General features: G+C 41.5%; 1 protein-coding gene across 1 annotated transcript; it reads right to left on the bottom strand.

Moving 5' to 3' along the window:
* Positions 1-3,027: 3,027 nt before the first annotated feature.
* On the bottom strand, positions 3,028-18,072 carry cpxm1b (carboxypeptidase X (M14 family), member 1b). Its single transcript, XM_041840313.2, has 13 exons — positions 17,633-18,072; positions 13,618-13,727; positions 13,293-13,432; positions 13,079-13,163; positions 10,947-11,100; positions 10,733-10,824; positions 9,130-9,253; positions 6,310-6,506; positions 5,960-6,148; positions 4,645-4,939; positions 4,376-4,515; positions 4,190-4,292; positions 3,028-4,007 (listed from the first exon to the last, which is right to left on the bottom strand). Exons 1-13 carry the CDS (start codon positions 18,015-18,017, stop codon positions 3,703-3,705), a joined length of 2,319 nt encoding a protein of 772 aa, XP_041696247.1. The 5' UTR covers positions 18,018-18,072; the 3' UTR covers positions 3,028-3,702.
* Between the last annotated feature and the right edge of the window lie 2,393 nt (positions 18,073-20,465).

Genomic DNA, 20,465 nt, shown 5'->3' with positions numbered 1-20,465 from the left:
TATGACGTCTGCAAAAGCGTTAATACGCCTGTCAGTGAGGCCAGGATATTAGCACCACCTGGTGGAGAAATGTATGTCTGCCCTGAAACCTGCAATTGATCATGAAGGAACAGTGCGTATGAGTGATATGAATCAAAAATCTTCCACCATTTATTCACGTGTGTTTCTTAATTTTCCAACATGTTTCCAATAGTTATGTCACACCTAAATGTATTTGCCCTCATTATCATCCCTGTGATATCTCTGCAAAGAAAAGGTAAGCCATTCCAAATAGGTCTTGAAACTTTATATTTTCATTGGTTCATAGACCTACCTGTTGAGCTAACACAAATCTAGATAATGTTGCCCGTCAATGTATTAGGATACTTTGGCTATTGAATAGGTGTTAATGAAGCTCAATGACCAGACACCATTCATCAGGAAAATAATTGATTTTATGGAGAGGTCCCACCACTTGAAGAAAAACCGAGAGACCCTTTTCATTGTTGTCTTTGGGTGATTACACTAATGGTTTACCTTGCAAACCCCTTCCTCTTCGATGATGATAGAGTAAGTGAGAATATGAAGGGAAATGCTGCTGCAGTGAGTTCCCAATTTGCCTGAAGGTCAGAAAAAAAAAATCAATAAAATATATTTTGAAAGGGAGAGAAAATAGAAGTAGTGATGTTTCAGAGTATGGGAAAATATGGATTCTACATAAATCAGCGTTTTTTAAATCAGATGGTTTATGTGGCCCTAACGTCGTTCCCAGTCACATCCTCCCAAATGCGCAACAGCCTGGGGACGAGCACACGTGACCGCCCTCCCCGAGGCGTCTTGCTAGTCACGCCACGCAAAAAGCTAGATATTATATTTATTTAACCTTTATTAAATAAAAATATTCGGTGGCGCAAGTGGGGACACCAGTCAGGAGTACGTTTCACACATCCTCATGTGCTATATAGCCTACATATTGGTGTTTTGGATGTGTCCTCCCTCCTCATATGTCTGATCTAGGAGATAAACCCTCTAGACTATAATCTATATTAGGGATGCAACTCATTCCCGATCAATGTCTGCTGGTTATCATACTCAATTATTGTACCTGGGGGAAATATAGTAAGTGGGACCTTGGGTGCAATCCTTGGCCAAACGAGTGAACCCACTGGGAACAGACGTCAATTCAACGTCTATTCCATGTTGGTTCAACGTAATTTCATTTAAATTATGTGGAAACAACGTTGATTCAACCAGTGTGTGCCCAGTGGTTCCTTTTCTCATGCACGGGTCTGGACACTGTACTGTAGAAGGGTATTGAGTTAAACTGTGCTCATGTTTTTACTTTTACTTTAGAGTTTAATTGTGACCAACATGAAACACAGCCTGGACAGGTAAAGCTTTGGTTTTGAATTATTACACTAAGAATGTAGAAAAGTGTATTTTTCCTTGATTTTTTACATTTTGAATGCATTCCCCCCCCTGCTGCAGGGCCCCCTCTCCCTTCCAGACTACCATCCTTTGACAGTCTCTTGTCTCTGGTGAGAGACAACTGTTTGCTGTTGAGTAACTCTGTATCGTCTGGAAAGCCATTGATTGGAGATGTGCTTTTGACAGTAAGACACACACACAAAATCCTATTTTCCCTAAACCTAACCTTAAACCTAAACCTAACCCTTATTTTAACCCTAACCCCTAAGCCGAACCCCTAAACCTAAAATATCTGTTGTCCACACACACAAACACACACCTCCTCTCTGTAATCGGTTATCTCTCTTCTCTAGTTACTGGTTAATGCCACTGATGTTCTTCAACTGGGCCTCCAGTCCAATGGTCACCGTAGTAGCAGTGTATTTTTTGTTGTTTGTTTTGTGTACAGGGTTTGCGTTTGTCATTCTGTTCAGTTATAAGAATCTGGATACTCTGAAGGACAGCTCTTCTCATCAGAGCCAGCAGCTCATGACCAGTGCTGTGACGGTGTCTGTTCGAAACTCCAACACAACAAACCTGCCCCAACCTGTCAATATCACCTTCAATCACCTGCAGGTAACACTGGTATCTCTTTAGAAGGGTCTCTGATTGTCCGTAAAACAGGTTTTGCGTTGATATATTTGTCCTGAAGTGAAAACATTTGACTGAGTGAAAATGGAATTGACCCCAACCCATATCCACTGTATCACAGTCAAGTTATGTGGACCCCAGCTGTGTTTTATTGGTCGGATTAGAATGGACCGGGGGTGTGGTCTGGGCAAGGTTGCACCTCAGTGATGTCAAACTCTACTCACACTGTGTGCTCCTGCAACCACCTCAGCACATTCGCTCTACTCAAGGGAATCCACCAGAAAAAGGTGATGAGAACACTGTAGCACTTCTAAAGGGGGAGAAAATATATTCCCAGATACTGTATCTGTGTCAGAGACTTTCCTTTGTCCCCCTTGGAAATGTTCATGTTTTTAACATTTACATTTACATTTTAGTCATTTAGCAGACGCTCTTATCCAGAGCGACTTACAGTTAGTGAATACATATTTTTTTTATACTGGCCCCCCGTGGGAATCGAACCCACAACCCTGGCGTTGCAAACGCCATGCTCTATCAACTGAGCTACATCCCTGCCGGCCATTCCCTCCCCTACCCTGGACGACGCTGGGCCAATTGTGCGCCGCCCATGAGTCTCCCGGTCGCGGCCGGCTGCGACAGAGCCTGGATAAACTGTAAGCTAATTTGAAGTGTTTGATACATTTGTCACATTATTTTGAAGAGTTTGATGCTTTTGAGTGCTTGAGTGCTGATGTTGTTTTGGGGGCTAGGCTGTGTTGGTTGAGTTCATGCTGTCTAGATGGTGAGTGTCTGGTGCTTGTCATGCCTCGTTGGCGGAGAAGCGGGCAGCTGTCGGTGGTGATGTGGGTGGGCGTTTCCGTGGCACTCGCCTGTGTCGTCCTACCCCTGATCACTACCCTGTGGTGTCGCTTTGTCAGTCGCAAACGCCATGCAGGATGGCGGCGGCAACAGGATTTGCAACTCCATAGAAGATAAGACATGGGTTTGAACTATTTGTGTTGTAAGTAAAGCTTTATTTGGGATCCATTTATAACGTTGTCTCTTGGCTTGCAAGGACATCCAAATGCCAGCATTTCATTTTGGTAGTACAAAAATGAACCAAAGAAAGACAAATATTAGAAGTCATATAATTTCATTTGAATAGATTTAAAATATCTCATGTAGAACTCTTATCAGTTCCAGACTGTAACAGTAGAGCTCTTGTCTCTATGATATGATACATTAGTAATTTTAGTCTCATGAGTTTGGTCTGTAATTTGTGGCAGGAATTTTACTTGAATAGTGGTATATCTACCCAACGGTGGATTTGAACAGCATCATGCCACTTAGTTTGTTGTTGTAACTAACAGTTCTTCAAGTGAAAATAATATTGTTCCTGTTATACATGTTTGCAATTATTTGCTCCAATCTGATTCAAATATCTAAATACGATATGTCCCTTTCTTCAGAAATAAATCACTAAACCATACCGGAAGTACAATGCATTTTACATTTACATTGTAATTTTTTTTGCATCTCAGTAGGCTAGCCCTACAGAACTGCCCACATGGTGTAAAGACTTCCAAACTGACTTAAACCAGGAAGTTCCCTCACAAGAGCCAATGAAATACAACAACCCTCCAGACAAAGTGTGTTGTGATTGGTTCACCGAATGCCTGATCAACATCACGACCCCCGTGCCTTCCTGCTAGCAGCCGCACGTCTACCGTTGATGGCCTTGGTGCTGGCCCTCAGTTTTCTCAGACGCAGCTGTCGCAGCCTCAGCTGCAGGTCTTTGGGGAGCTTGCCTCCCTTGGCCAGGATCTCCTTCAGCCTCTGTTTGGAGGTCTTGGTGAGGCGGAAGTCACAGATGGTGGGGTAATGCTCGTACATCACACGGCACGTACGTGTGGAAGGGTTGTAGCCCTCGGCGCTCACCGTGACCTCATACTCGCCCGGGTTCAGCAGGCGCCAGTAGTCCCCGTCAGCAACTGCAGTAGAAGCAGGACACAAAATGGCTACTGGTTAGTGGTTGGCTTCTTTGGCCTATTCCTTTCATAACATATTCCTGCAGTGCCCTGTAGGGGCAATTTGACGACATCATTTTGAGGTTTTCTTCTTGTATCATTTACTGAGGTGAAAACATTTGCATGTGAGGAGGGAGACAGCCCACCTGATCTAATATGGTGGTCGATGTCATCCACTTTGATTATGGCATCTGCAATGCCAGCCTCTGTGTCTTTGTCTCTGATCACACCCTTGAGTCCTCTATGGACCTTCAATAGAAAGGGAAAATATAGAGATCAACAACACCATCATGTTGTGTTTAAACTGCACCAGACACTATTGATGGACGGACCTGCTCCATGTAGATCAGTAAAGACTCTTTGTTGTTCTCCCACTCGATGGGCAGCTCACTGGCATGGGGGAACTTATCACAGGACAGCTCCACTGTCACATCGAAGCAGTTGGTGTGTAGATAGCTGAAATCATTCATGCCTGGAAAACAGATAGAGGTTTAAGGCAAATAATCAAGAATGTAAATCTTAAAAAGGTACTTTAACAAAGACAATGATGAGATAAACAAGATCACAAAATGCATGACCATAAAAGCGGTTGAATTCTCACTTCCTGGGACCGTGTGCCAGTTTGCTCCGTTGATGATGTTGTTGTAGCGTTGGAAGTTTTCATTGTGACAAGGCCGGCGGTCGGGATTCGACATAACCTGGTTGGTGCTGGCATAGACGGTGGCCAGCCAGCGGAAGAAACTATTGTCCGGTGTAGGGGTGTCATCGCGAGGTGCCCAGTCTTCCGTCCTGTCGAAAGGGTAGGTGACCACCAGTTCACCCCCGTGGAGGTTGGCACTTAGTACGAACGGGATGTTCTGCATCCAGTTAATGACAGCACGCGTCTCTAAGGCCACCTGGCATATAGGATATGAGAATAGGTCAATGCCACAGGAATATTGCATTCAAACAGTATAGTGAAGTACAACAATTAAAATGGTTTATATTCTATGTGGGATAGTTTTGACATATATTCTCAAGGATATTGCTACATGACAAATCGAGAGCTTGGGACTATAAGGTTATACAGTATCTGCATTTTTGTCAAAATTGAGTTATTGACATAGCCTTGTTCTGTTCAATGTTCTTTACCTATATAGTACTCTAAATACGCCAATTCAAGTTTAGTTCAAAAGAATACCATTCAAACCAATGAGGGTTCAGAAACTTTTGAACTAAATTTGAATTGGCGTATTTAGAGTACTATATACACTACCAGTCAAAAGTTTGGACACACCTACTCATTCAAGGGTTTTTCTTTATTTTTACAATATTTTACATTGTAGAATAATAGTGAAGACATTAAAACTATGAAATAACACACATGGAATCATGTAGTAACCAAAAAAGTGTTAAACAAATCAAAATATATGTTATATTTGAGATTCTTCAAATAGCCACCCTTTGCCTTGATGACAGCTTTGCACACTCTTGGCATTCTCTCAACCAGCTTCATGAGGTAGTCACCTGGAATGCATTTCAATTAACAGGTGTGCCTTCTTAAAAGTTAATTTGTGGAATTTATTTCCTTCTTAATGCGTTTGAGCCAATCAGTTGTGTTGTGACAAGGTGTGGGGGAGGGGGGGTATACCTATTTGGTAAAAGATCAAGTCCATATTATGGCAAGAACAGCTCAAATAAGCAAAGAGAAACGACAGTCCATCATTACTTTAAGACATGAAGGTCAGTCAATACCGAACATTTCAATAACTTTGAAAGTTTCTTCAAGTGCAGTCGCAAAAACCATCAAGCGCTATAATTGGAGATTTAAGAAAATGTTCCCATTTTTGGTTTCACTAATTCTCTAACACAATTCCAGAGTGTGGATACTATTTGGTGATTTGATTTGTGCATGTGAATTCTAAATGTCAACTTACAAAGGCGTCCTCTGAGGTGTAGTACTCTGGTATAGGGATGTAGTGGTTTATGAGTTTGGACTTATCGTTATTTTGGTAGTCAAATTCAATAGCATCCCACATGACCTTGTTCAGGTCAGCAAAGTTGTGGTTCATGTCGATGCCCTGGTAGCTATAGCGACCGAGGGCCCACCCCGCCAACTCGGAACCCTGGGATGGGAGGAGAGTGGAGGGTCAGAGGTTAACATGGGCCTCTTTGAATGGTTAAAGAACATTTGACCATTTAATTTGAGCATTAAAAGATAATCTCAGTTATAACACTATAATATATTATATTACAACAAAACATGTTATAACATGTTTTCTGAGACCTTCTTGAAGGCCATTTCATAACCATCAGGGTTCATGGATGGCAGCAGGTGGATGCGTGTCTCCTTGACCAGCCGGACGATGCGCTGGTTGCCCAGTTTGTACTCCTGACAGATATACTGCATCAGGTTGAGCAGCAGCTCCCGGCCCAGGGCTTCATTACCATGCATTCCAGCCACATAGCGGAACTCTGGCTCGCCTGCAGAGGGAGACAAAGCACATGTGTAAACACAGCATAGCAGTGCCTCCAAAAGTAGTTGTGACCAATGATTTGTATATGCACTAGATGACTAATAGGGGGTGCTGTGTTGAAGCCTCCTTGCCTCCATCTTGGCACTCCCCTACTGTTGTAAAAAATATTTTGGAAGCTATACAAATGCATTTATTAATGTCTACATTCGTTTTTGCCACATTTATTATATTACAGACACCTTAATCCATACTTTTAAATTATATTATGTGAGCTAAACATAATACTTTTTTGAGATTACTAAGGTTTCTGTCCCCACTACAACAACAAAAATACCTAAATACATGTAATTTTGTCCTTTATTAGAAATACTGTAGAATTCCATTCATTCCTATGGAGGACTGCTCCTACGGGGTAGTGCCAATATGGCCGACCGGTGGCTTCAAAAACTCTCAATGGCCAAAACATAGCATCAGCAATTCAGGGTTTATATACAGTACAAAATTGACCATTAGGTTAGAAGCTACTAATATGCCGCCCTTATATAATCCACTGGCAGACGGTTCTGAAATCCAGCACATCCCCCCTTGATAGCTTTGTGGTTTTTGACCACTTCCCTTGAGCCACGTCCCTTGAGTCAAGTAAAAACGTTCCAGGGGCGGGGCCAAAGAGATATGGCTGAGTATAAATTCAATCAACAGCATTTAAAACTGTAGCTTTTACTTGGCGAAAATAACACAACACTGGTGTGATTGGACTGAATCTAACTTAACGACCTGGTCCAGACTTAATAATTTATTCAAACAAATAATTATTTGGCTGCAAGATTACTCTCGGCTTTGGAGGAGCACAAGCCACGTATGTTCATATGCTCAAGGGGCTTCTGTAGGTTCCGAGTGCAACGTTCCTGAAATGTTTTTAACCTCCCCTCTCTAATTCACACCACACACACACCACCCATTCAAAGCAGCAATCTGGGCATAGTTAGATAGCTTTAAATAAGAAAATAATGAACAATTTGAATGTTGTTCTTAGATGACCTATGAAGTCATCATAACTAACTTGATCTCTGAGATACTGTAAGACTAAAAATATGCTTCCCATTGGGCACAGACGTCAATTCAACGTCTATTCCACGTTGGTTCAAAACAGTGTTCTCATAACACAGCAAGAATGGATATGGAATCCTGGAATTCTGGTTACTGGTTTTGGTTGAAATAAGGCCCCTAGAATCAATGCATTGTTGATAGAAAACACCTGTCCAGAGAGTCTGAATGGCACAGGTCCTGATCGTTACAAAGCATGTAAATCACAGACAGGACATCCTTTGGACAACAACAACCTCAGACACCCTCACATAAACTATTTACATTTCTGTCCTCTCCTTTCTGTTATCTTGCCTGTGTTTTTCACAGCCATGAAACTGATTATATGGTCAGTTTTTACAGTAACAGTGCAGCATACCTAAAGCCTTGTGTCACAGCAAAACATTTGGGGTTAGATAAAATAGGAAAATATCCCCCCCACATTTCTATCACCATGAACCCACTGACTGTGAGTTCACATTGTAAATACTGGCACATGAGATGAAAAGGCCAAGGACTTTGCCAGTGGAACATTAAACTAGAGTCTGGCTTAACCTCTGCCAAGGATTTTGCCAGTGGAACATTAAGCTAGTCTGGCTTAACCTCTGCCAAGGGAATTGGAGGTTAACAACAAAATTAGGTCAAGTTGACAGACAAAAACCATTCAAAGCTTTTTATTCTCTTACGAAACAGGCCAACATTTGCATTGACATTTGAAGACTAGTCACCCCCTGTTTGATAGTGTTTCTCCTTACATTCCAGTGCACAGGCTAACCAGTTCTCTGTCTATGGCATTCCGGACTCCCTCTCCCATTATGAGTTCTGGCGGCAAGGGGTATTAGTGGTTGCCAGAGCTGGTAGACCGGCTCAATGGGCGCCGAGCGTGGTCAGTGAGCCCAAAGCAAACACTTTGGACATGTCAGAGTGAACAAGGGTTGACTCCAGTCTCTGAGAGCATACTGTACAAAGTACTATAGCAGTGGTACTGCAGATAAGTTCCAACCTGGACTTACCATAGTAAATGTAAATCCAGGACACTCCAATTAGTATGATATGTTACGTTTGGTATGGTATGTATTCATTTGTGGAAGTCCATCATCCATTTCGTATGATATGTTACGAATTACAATTCGTATGATACACTATATAAAGTACCAGTCAAAAGTTTGGACACACCTACTCATTCCAGGGTTTTTCTTTATTTAGACTATTTTCTACATTGTAGAATAATAGTGAAGACATCCAAACTATGAAATAACACATATGGAATCATGTCGTAACCCAAAAAGTTTTAAACAAATCCAAATATATTTTATATTTGAGATTCTTCAAATAGCCACCCTTTGCCTTGATGACAGCTTTGCACACTCTAAATTTAGTTTTTTTCTCCTTAAGTAACCATACCAAACGTAACATATCATACTAATTTGAGTGTCCCGGATTTACATTTACTTTGTTACGTCTAGTCTATGAGGCCAGGCTGTAAGTTATGTAGTATTGCCTTATGCTGAAACTTCATAAGCTGTAATAGGCCTACATCTACTCACCCAGCTCATGCTTTCCAGGGTTGTCGGAGATCTCCATGACGTACATCTTGAGGCCCATGTGACTCTTCCCGATGCTGTAGATATGTGTGATGTCAGGGCAGGCCTCGGTCACTGACTTCATGAGCTGAGGAGGGACAGAGTTAAATGGTACTGAGCATTATGGTGTTCTCTGATCGGCAAAAGACTTGAATTCCTGTGGGACCCCCAGTGTTATGCAAATGTATTTGCTTCCAGGAGGTCCACCAGGAATGGATTGCGTTACACTGCCTTATGATGGTTAAGTGTGACTGAGAAGGAAGCTTCAGTATGTACAGTACAGTTTGTCTACCGTACAACTGGATACATAGTCCTGGTTTAGTTAACTGGATACATAGTCCTGGTTTAGTTAACTGGATACATAGTCCTGGTTTAGTTAACTGGATACATAGTCCTGGTTTAGTTAACTGGATACATAGTCCTGGTTTAGTTAACTGGATACATAGTCCTGGTTTAGTTAACTGGATACATAGTCCTGGTTTAGTTAACTGGATACATAGTCCTGGTTTAGTTAACTGGATACATAGTCCTGGTTTAGTTAACTGGATACATAGTCCTGGTTTAGTTAACTGGATACATAGTCCTGGTTTAGTTAACTGGATACATAGTCCTGGTTTAGTTAACTGGATACATAGTCCTGGTTTAGTTAACTGGATACATAGTCCTGGTTTAGTTAACTGGATACATAGTCCTGGTTTAGTTAACTGGATACATAGTCCTGGTTTAGTTAACTGGATACATAGTCCTGGTTTAGTTAACTGGATACATAGTCCTGGTTTAGTTAACTGGATACATAGTTCTGGTTTAGTTAACTGGATACATAGTCCTGGTTTAGTTAACTGGATACATAGTTCTGGTTTAGTTAACTGGATACATAGTCCTGGTTTAGTTTGCGAGTACATGGGGAGAGTGCGGTGTGTGTGTGTGTGTGGACACAAGCCCAATGTTACATCGTAACTGTCAGTCTTACCTCAAGCTCTTTACTGAGTGGTAGTGGCAGTGTAGTAAGGAGAAGAAGAAGAAAAAAAATACTACAAATATTTGTTTTTCGGTGAGAGTGAGGGAGGGAGCTCTAACCAGAAACCCTCTGCTTCCAGGACAGATTCAGTCACGCGCCACAGAGAGTAGATTGAAGTGAAGGGAGGGAGTTTCTTGCTAACTGTTGCATGCCATGTCCCTGCTGCTATGCTCAACATCACAAAATCTTAGCCAGTTTAGGATTTTTTTAAATTAGACATTTTATTATTTTCTAAGTCACTGTTGTGTAGGTTTAAAATATGGTGAATCAGTTGTTTGGAATTATAATGATAATTCTCTCAGACACCCGCAACCCATTTGAAACCTCCCACGACCCCCCTCCCCCACCACCAGTTGAGAGTCGCTGCTATATTCTTATTGGTCAGATATTTGTTAATTGTTGGAAGAGAACAGGAAGTAGTTGAGTTGATGTATGGCTGTGAATGTGGTCAGTTCATTATCAAATCTGCACCACCATAATTCTAAAGAACCCTCAAACTACACCAGTGGCCTATGGGTGAGTGCTGAAAGTCTCCACATCAGGCCTTACTTTCCTCATCTCCTTGTAGTTGTGGTGTCTAAAGTCCAGCTTGTCTTGGGTGCCTTGCTCCGTCTGCTGCCAAGCATAGATGTTGTTGGGATCTACAGGAGGGGAAAGACCCAACATAATGGAAATTCAATAACATTTGAATGTTGTTGAGGTTATGATTCCTGTGTCTTAATCTAGTGTTGGGAGGATGTTGTGATGATGGTGGTGGACAAACCTGGTAGGGTACAGCCCAGAACCTCAGCTCTCAGACAGATAGTTCCGTTCTCGTACCAGCTCTGTGGATTGATGCGGATGTAGCGTGCCACTGTTGACGACTCGTTAAATAGGGCCAACACTGGAGTTTCAGTATCCTGGTTCCCCTCAAATACCTACAGTACAGGAAAACCCCAATAGTGGAGACAGTGGCTTACAAAAGTATTCTCCCCCTTGGCGTTTTTCCTATTTTGTTGCATTACAACCTGTAATTTAAATTTATTTTTATTTGGATTTCATGTAATGGACATACACAGAACAGTCCAAATTGGTGAAGTGAAATGAAAAAAATATGTGGTGCGTGCATATGTATTCACCCCCTTTGCTATGAAGCCCCTAAATAAGATCTGGGTCAACCAATTACCTTCAGAAGTCACATAATTTGTTAAATAAAATCCACCTGTGTGCAATCTAAGTGTCACATGATCTGTCACATAATCTCAGTATATATACACCTGTTCTGAAAGGCCCCAGAGTCTGCAACACCACTAAGCAAGGGGTACCACCAAGCAAACCGGCACCATGAAGACCAAGGAGCTCTCCAAACAAGTTGTGGAGAAGTACAGATCAGGGTTGGGTTATAAAAAAAAAATTCTGAAACTTTGAACATCCCACGGAGCACCATTAAATCCATTATTAAAAAATTGAAAGAATATGGCACCACAACAAACCTGCCAAGAGGGGTCCACCCACCAAAACTCACGGACCAGGCAAGGAGGGCATTAATCAGAGAGGCAACAAAGAGACCAAAGATAACCCTGAAGGAGCTGCAATGCTCCACAGCGGAGATTGGAGTATCTGTCCATAGGACCACTTTAAGCCGTACACTCCACAGAGCTGGGCTTTACGGAAGAGTGGCCAGAAAAAAGCCATTGCTTAAAGAAAAAAATAAGCAAACACATTTGGTGTTCGCCAAAAGGCATGTGGGAGACTCCCCAAATATGGAAGAAGGTACTCTGGTCAGATGAGACTCAAATTTGAGCATTTGGCCATCAAGGGAAACGCTATGTCTGGCGCAAACCCAACACCACTTATCACCCCGAGAACACCATCCCCACAGTGAAGCATGGTGGTGGCAGCATCATGCTGTTGGGATGTTTTTCATCGGCAGGGACTGGGAAACTGGTCAGAATTGAAGGAATGATGGATGGCGCTAAATACAGGGAAATTCTTGAGGGAAACCTGTTTCAGTCTTCCAGAGATTTGAGACTGGGACGGAGGTTCACCTTCCAGGAGGACAATGACCCTAAGCATACTGCTAAAGCAACACTTGAGTGGTTTAAGGGGAAACATTTAAATGTCTTGGAATAGCCTAGTTAAATCCCAGACCTCAATCCAATTGAGAATCTGTGGTATGACTTAAAGATTGCTGTACACCAGCGGAACCCATCCAACTTGAAGGAAAAAAATATTTAGCATCTTCAAAGTGGTAGGCATGTTGTGTAAATCAAATGATACAAACCCCCCCAAAAATCAATAATTTCAGGTTGTAAGGCAACAAAATAGGAAAAATGCCAAGGGGGGTGAATACTTTCGCAAACCACTGTAAGTCATGCTCTATGAAGAGATTACTTCATATTCAATTAAGTGCTGAACATTTCTTTGTTGTTTCTCTAATTGCAGAGTGCATCTTTAATATATTATACAATAACTTCCAATTTTGCCATTTCTGTCTCTCTGTCAGTCACATTTTCAATCTACACTTTTGCCAAACCAGAGCCACAGACTGGTAACTAGATGGTGCAATCTGTCACAGTGTGCCCATGGAGAGTAAGGCTTGTGGGTTAGCATGGTTGGCAAGGTTGGCACAGTGGAGTCAGCTTTGGCCAGGGCAAACTGTCAGCCCCATGGTCAGCTTGCCAACAGGCAGTGGAATGTCATTGGTCAATGATGTCAGAGCATGGTAGATACTAATACCTCACTAGACCACATAATGATACACAACTTGACAATTGGGTAATGAGGAATAAAATAGTAAGCTATTCAAGATACAAAATTGAATATCTGAATTTTGCAGTGAACGTAATGGGAAGAAGGCAATAGATTATGGTTACTACATATCATATTTTAATGTATTGTATTGAATCAACTCACTGCCTCTTTAGTCCCATTCATAGCTGGCTGCCAGACCAGGGTATCATTACTGAACTGCACCTTGTAGGTGAGTATGAAGTCCCAACTGTTAGGAAAGACAGGGGCAACTATTTAGCAATGTCCATACAACATTTACAATATATAAAATTCATTGCTATGGCTACATCACTGCACAATGGGGGCTTGGTGAATATGTACCGTGACCTCCACTGACCTCCAGATTGAGCTGCGTCCCTGGAGGATGACCCCGGTGAAGCGTGTGGGTCGCCGGGCGTCCACCTCCAGCCACTGTTTCTTATCCTCATACTGGGCACACCACGCCCCATCGTAGATGTCCCCGTCCTCAATACCCGACTACCCAGGCAGACAGATTGTATTTACAAAGTGCATTTTACAAATCTAAACACAAGATGTAGAGGTGGTTACCACAGAATAATGCATGGATACAATGGTAAGAATGGCAGCAACATTTGCCAGTGCTGATTGTGCTGTGTTTGCTAACAGTGGTGAGAGACCTGTAGACTAGTTCTTGGTCTCACCTGGATGTTGAGTCGACCACGGTGAGGTCCAAGTCCCCGGCGCTTGTAGGACGAGGCCCGCAGCTGTGTGTCCTTCACCCTCAGAGACTCCAGCCCCAGAGGAGGGCACTCTGACAGACATGGAGGAGAACAAGGTCACACATACACACAGGTCAAATATTGAGAAGGAATGGAACTAACGTGTAAGAAAGCTGTCCATGAACATGACATGTTGAATTTAAAGCCTTCACAGGAGCGGTAGTCGAAGGGAGATTGAGAGACTGCCCGCTGGGCACAGATGTCAATTCAACGTCTATTCCAAGTTGGTTCAACATAATTTCATTGAAATGACGTGGAAACAACGTTGATTCAACCAGTGAGTGTCCAGTGGGTGCATACATGCGCAATTCTCAAAGGTATTTGAGCATGAAAGAGAGCGAGAGGGAAAGCGATGAAGAGAGAGATTGCAGAAGGGTTTGCAAGAAAGAGAGCGGAAGAGTGAGGGAAAGAGAGACTTCCTGCGCTTCCATGTGAGGAGCAGACAGGCGCTCATTGTCTGAGGAGCTGAGCCTGGTCGACTGGCCCTCTAAACACTAGTTCCTGTGCTAGGGCTGTGAGTGGTCTCTCTTAAAACCCGAATACCCTTTTGCCTTAGAGGCCTGCAGGATCTCACCACTTGGTTCATTGTGACAGAGAGCACTGCTCTGCTCCAAGAGCTAATGGTTTAAAACGATTAAAACTTTGTTGACAGTGGTCTGCCAAGTAAAGTAGCCAACTGATCTACTGAACTAGTGAAGTGATGCCAAAGACATTAACCTCATGTCAACAATGCTTTAGTAATCTTTATGAAAATTGGGTTCTTACTCCTATACTATTTGTGTTAGGAGAATTGGCAAACGTGAGGACTCAATGATTTCTTAGAGCTCTCATATTTAGAGCATAGGAAACATTGTATAAGCTTTATGCATTAAGTCAGGTCCAACCTCAACAATTTGTATAGTTTCTTCAGTGGCATCATTTGAAGAGAGACAATGTCAAATTTCAGAAAGCAGTTGAGATATTACAACAAACTATCCAGTGGCCTTTGGGGTTACTCATCATCATTTCACCAGTGCATTAGTCATGATGAAAAACAGTTTGGCAGATCAGCCAACCTACAACATGAATATTTAAAAGATTAGACTCCCTTTTTCTGAGGAAAAACTGGGGAAACTCATATCTTGCCCCTGCTTTGGGGCCTTATGGTCCATCTGCCCCAAACACACACACTTCCTACTCGGCTCAGCTCCTTATTCAGGCTATACTTCTCCATCTGGCCCCTGTAATTCCAGTTCTCTTTCCGACACATTTCTGACCAGATCAGGGGCACCAGCCCCCCTCCCCCACAGGGAGGGGCTTCCATGGAGCACTGAGCAGTAATGAGAGAGAGAGAGAGAGAGAGAGAGAGAGAGAGAGAGAGAGAGAGAGAGAGGATGGGCAGGAAATACTACAGAAGACTAGGTCAGTTGCTGGAGGACAATTGCAAAAGCACAACAACTATTTAAGCAAGGGAATGTTTTGTTTTGCTACTGCTAGTACTGTAGCTACTCTGTGTCAACAAGCAATGCTGTCAATGTCAGTTGTCTATCATTTATGCATTTCAAAGTTGAAATGAAAATGTACCATGCGTTGTACACAGTAAGGAAAAAGAGCGCTATACAGTATGTTGTCTATTGGGCATTCACCCATTCTCATACTATATATGTCACTCAGGGAGGTTCCCCATACATACGTCCCACTGGCTTCACTGGCAGCGAAGGGCGCCCAATGATTTTGGGTTTGCTTTTTTTAACAACCTCGGGCTTGCGCTTCTTAGGCAGGACTTTGGGTGTCTTGACTTTCTTCCATATCTTTTTAGGCTTCTTTACTACCTTTACACTCCTGGTGGACCACTTGGCTACAAAAGGCAAACCATCTCATGAACAAAGACGAACATTGTGAAATGTGAAAGTATGATGTCCGTCTTAAGGACTACACAACACATTCTCAGGCTATGCAGAACTATGGTGTTCTGGTACTGAATGTAGATAGCTGACTCAGCCAGTTAACCCAGGGTTTTCTGATGGTCTGTGTCTACAAGACAGCTGGTTCCCATCACAACCTGATAACCCCCAAGCTAAATACTTCACCATACAGAGGTGGGAATGTAGAACCAACCCCCTGGACTTGGTTTCTAAGACCACAGCAATGCAGCATTGACATAACAACCCCCTGTTACTCGTGTTTTCCCTGCCTTGCGCTCCACAGTTGTTATTTATCCCATTCGTTTTCAATGTGTGTTTTCAGAGTTGTTTGTTGATGGTCTAAATGATTTCAATGTAAGAAATGAAAGATACAAATTGAGATGCTTTTTAACCTCTTAAGGATCGGACCCTTTAAAAAATAAATGTTTTGCCTAAAATGACATCCCCAAATCTAACTGCCTGTAGCTCAGGACCTGAAGCATGGATATGCATATTCTTGATACCATTTGAAAGGAAACACTTTGAAGTTTGTGGAAATGTGAAATGAATGTAGGAGAATATAACACATTAGATCTGCGTTATAAAAAAAAAAATGTTTTATCATCTTTGAAATGCAAGAGAAAGGCCACAATATAATATTGCAGTTTAGGCGCAATTTAGATTTTGGCCGCTAGATGGCAGCACTGTGTGTGCAAAGTTTCAGATTGATCCAGTGAAGCATTGCAATACTGGACTATTCTGTATCAAGTCTGCCCAAATGTGCCGAATTGGTCAATTGATACATTTTCAAGTACATAACTATAGAGAACATACACAAATGATATGGTAATACAAAATGTATGTTTACACACTCCCAGGAATGTCATACATGATGGATCATTAGTTTATATACTAACTTTCACACATCTAGATGGCCGGGCGGGGTGGGTGTGGAGCCAGAGACAGCAAGGGTTCAAACTGTAGAACCCAGTTCCTACATTTGAACATAAAAATTGATTTTATCAAACAAAACTATGCTACATTTTATCTCTGGGACCCTCAGGATGACAAATCAGAGCAAGATTACTGAATGTAAGTACATCATTTACCTTCAGAGGTGAATGTATCAAACCAGTTGCCGTGATACGTTTTTTGTTGTTGTGCACTCTCCTCAAACAATAGCATGGTATTTTTTCACTGTAATAGCTACTGTAAATTGGACAGTGCAGTTAGATTAACAATAATTTAAGCTTTCTGCCCATATAAGACATGTCTATGTCCTGCAAAGTTTGCTGTTACTTACAACAGTCATGCTAATCACATTAGTGCACGTTAGCTCAACCATCCCGTATACGGGACACCGATCCCGTAGCGATTAACCAGTAGGCTGTGCCCAAGGCCGAACTACCGCATTTGGGGCCCTGGGGGAAACCTTTTTTTTTGGGGAAAACAGCTAACTTCCCACATTTCAACACATTTTGGCATGGGGCAGAGAGAAACGTGCAGTTTTATAATGCTATTATACACATTTTGCCATGAGGCTGAGAGATAATTTTGTAGTTTTAAAGCTAATTTCCTGCAATTTTACACTTTTTGCTATAGGACAGAGAGAAAAATGTGTTGTTTTACAGCTCATCTCATGCTATTCTTCACATTTTGCCATGAGGATGAGAGTAAATTGTGCAGTTTTAAAGCAAACTTCCAGCAATGCTACACACTTTGCAGTTGCTTATGACCCCCATGAAGGTCGGGGCCCTGGGGCACGTGCCCTGCGTGCCCGTTCTGTAATCTGGCCCTGGCTGTGTCTTTTTCCAAGCATATTACACATTTACTTGATGCAGAAGTGAGATGTCAGATATCTGCAAAAAAAGTACACTTGAAAGACACGAGATAATTAAAAAATGTCTATAAATATATATAATCTACAACAATGTATAGCATTGGTCTATAATAACACATTACAACTTTAATAATAATGCATAATATTGTTTTAACATTTATCTTAGCAGTTGACCTGCATTTTACATCAGCAAATACATTTCAATGCTGCTCACCTAATTCTAATGGTTCATCCTCAGGTTCTTTGTTCCATACTATTTTTTCCACTTTCTTGTCGATACCCTCATTTAAGTCTTCTGTGTTGAAACTATAGTTAGCGGTGGTGGTCGTTTTCGGTGGTCTAGTAGTAGTTGTCCGTACCTTTGCAGTAGTTGTAGATGTCAACCTTACCGCTCGTGCGTTGGCGCTATTATTGCTCCGGGTTGTATTTGGTTTAGTTGTAGAGCTCACTGTAGTTGTGCCATTGCCAGATGAAAAGAGACCATATGATCCACATATCAAACACGACAAAACAAAGGTAAAGTACAGGGCTTGTGCCATAACTGTCCCTTCAGACATTCCGGGTGAATATTGACAATTTAAACGTCCCCCACTCCACATGAAGGTCCACCCATAGACTTACATAATAAGGGTCCCGTGCACAATCCGTTGCGCATGCAGAAGTAACAGGACCGCTGCCCATAAATGTTCGGTGTCCAGAACATTTATAAAAGCTTCACAATAAGAGCCCTCGTTTGACAGTTTAAAAAGGTACACATGTAAAATATATCATCACAAGGCTGTAGTTATTATTAAAGGAGGGAACTGTAGGCCACGTCTGTCAGTCCTACTGAATAATTTGTCTGTCCAACAAGTCTACTTTCTGAACCATAGCTCCACAATTATTGTCATATTATTAAAACGATTGTAGTTATTTGCAATATCATTATGTTACACTAATGACGCAGCTATATCATACAATTAAGCTTTTAATTTGATAGAAAAAAGCAGAAGCTGCTCCAACTTTTGCTTGATGTGCTTGTGATTACTAAATAGAACAGAGTAACGCTAAAGTCCGAAATATTGATGGGGAAGTGCTTCCATCTAGTGGCCAAAGTTGAGTATTACAGAATAACTTTCAGTTTGAATGTAGAAGATAAACGTAGAACATTGCTTCACTTGCTCAGACTGAGCATGCATGGACTGGCATGGCAATGATTGCTAAAACCTATTAAGTTAATAAAATTATAAAGTGTGCATTTATTGTCAATGTTTTTGTTGGGATATCAAAACAGAGCTGGGACAAATGGCAGATGTATCAAAGGCAATGTTGCATTGCTCAGCAAGTATAGGACATTTGTCACAAACTGGTGATAAAAGCTCCTAGAAAGGCTAAATGAAAGCAGGATTACTGTCTTACTTGTCATTTAACTGTAACATTTTACATGGAATCCATATGGAATGTTTATTGTGATCATCCGTATCATTAACATTGCAGGGCATGTGGACGTTGATGTAAAATGACGTTCTGTAAATGGGATAAAATGTGGTAGGGAAGATACACACACTAGATGGCGCCAGTGACCAGATTTTGAGCTGAACATTCGGAGGGCCAAAGTAGGGACCAAATAATATTTTTTTGCTTTTGTTGATTGTGAACATTTCAATTGTCTTGTCTACTTAATATATTATAGTCATAATAAGTAAGAAAACGTTTGGTAGCTGTCTTCTCTAATTTATCTCAATATAATTTTAATAATTGTACATAATTGTCATCAGGTGATTGATTAACGTTTTGATAAATTATATAGGTAGGAAATAATTATTGGATTTTTTAAAAATTTTTTTTAAACATGATGGGCATATATGAAGTAACCTATGTTATTTCTTCTTGGTGGATAACAACTGTTTACACCTGCCTTACTATTGTACTGCAGAAGCTTACCTTACTTGATGAAACATTCTTTCACAGCTCTCCTTTTATTTTATTTCTCTCTGTCAACCTGTAAGGAATTATAAATGGATGTTTCTGCATTATGCATTGAAGTTTTGTTAGGACAATGTTCATTTGAGCAAACACTTGAAGAGACTTTCCGGTCCTCCCTAAGTTATGCATGCTATTCAAATGAGTCAGGTTGCAGGTTTTCCAGTGTACACTTCATTCAGGTTCCGCCCCACTTACTCTCTTCTGGGAAAATGAATTCTCACGTGCAGGTATTTGGAGCTCTGTTAGTTGGATCCCGTCCCCAACATCCTGCTGTGTCCTTTTAGACCTGGTGTAATATTGTTTTACCTTTACTTTGAAGCACTGGACTCAAGCAATGATATGAGAGCATGCCCAGAGACATCAAATAACAGAAATTGTGAATGCTGCTGAATTTGTGTGACTTGACCAAATATACTGTATGTTTTATTGTAATGTGCAACTTTAACACATTTTCATATTTATCTCATACAAACACATACACAAATGTACATGCACACTTAGTTCAGCACACGCAAGTGCCAAAGAAGAGTGAGGAACTAGCTGGAGACCGCAAAGAAAATTTATTCCAGCTCTCAAGCTAGTCAACAAAAAATAGGCCTGGTGTCCAAAAAAACCCATGATGTAATTATGTGACCAGTCTAGCGTCTTATCCCTGACTTCATTGGTATTTAAACATAGCGGAACATTGTGTGTTATTGTCGGGATAACCGTGGCAATGTAAACCACGGACTGAAGGCAGGCCAGTCCGTGAGATCACAAGGTTTTGTACATGTGTAACAGAAAAGGGCAGGATGCACCCGGTGTTATGGCTCCAAGTGGGCTGATTGAACATAATAGTTATTTTGAATGTAGCACCGTTATTTAAATTGATAAATAATCAAATTTAACAAATAAATATAACATGACCTTCCTTCCTTTCATTTTCCACTGCAGAAAAGTTTTGCTGTTGTAAATCTAAGCAGTGGAAGGCTGTTTGATAATGCTCACTCAGTCTTAGTGTTCCTATGGATGTAGCAGTGGTAGGCTGTTTGATAATGCTCACTCAGTCTTAGTGTTCCTATGGATGTAGCAGTGGTAGGCTG

Source organism: Coregonus clupeaformis, chromosome 2, assembly GCF_020615455.1.
Source record: "Coregonus clupeaformis isolate EN_2021a chromosome 2, ASM2061545v1, whole genome shotgun sequence".
In the NCBI taxonomy this organism is placed as follows: Eukaryota; Metazoa; Chordata; class Actinopteri; order Salmoniformes; family Salmonidae; genus Coregonus; species Coregonus clupeaformis.
The sequence above is the reverse complement of the archived record's forward strand: the minus strand, read 5'-3'. Positions and strand labels throughout refer to the sequence as shown.

Excerpts from the sequence above, each read along its gene's own strand:
- cpxm1b (XM_041840313.2), bottom strand. The coding sequence starts at position 18,017 with ATGTGGAGTGGGGGACGTTTAAATTGTCAATATTCACCCGGAATGTCT. Across the intron at positions 11,101-13,078 it reads TGAATGGGACTAAAGAGGCA|GTATTTGAGGGGAACCAGGA; the intron begins GTGAGTTGATTC and ends CCTGTACTGTAG. Across the intron at positions 4,940-5,959 it reads ACACCTCAGAGGACGCCTTT|GTGGCCTTAGAGACGCGTGC; the intron begins GTAAGTTGACAT and ends CCTATATGCCAG.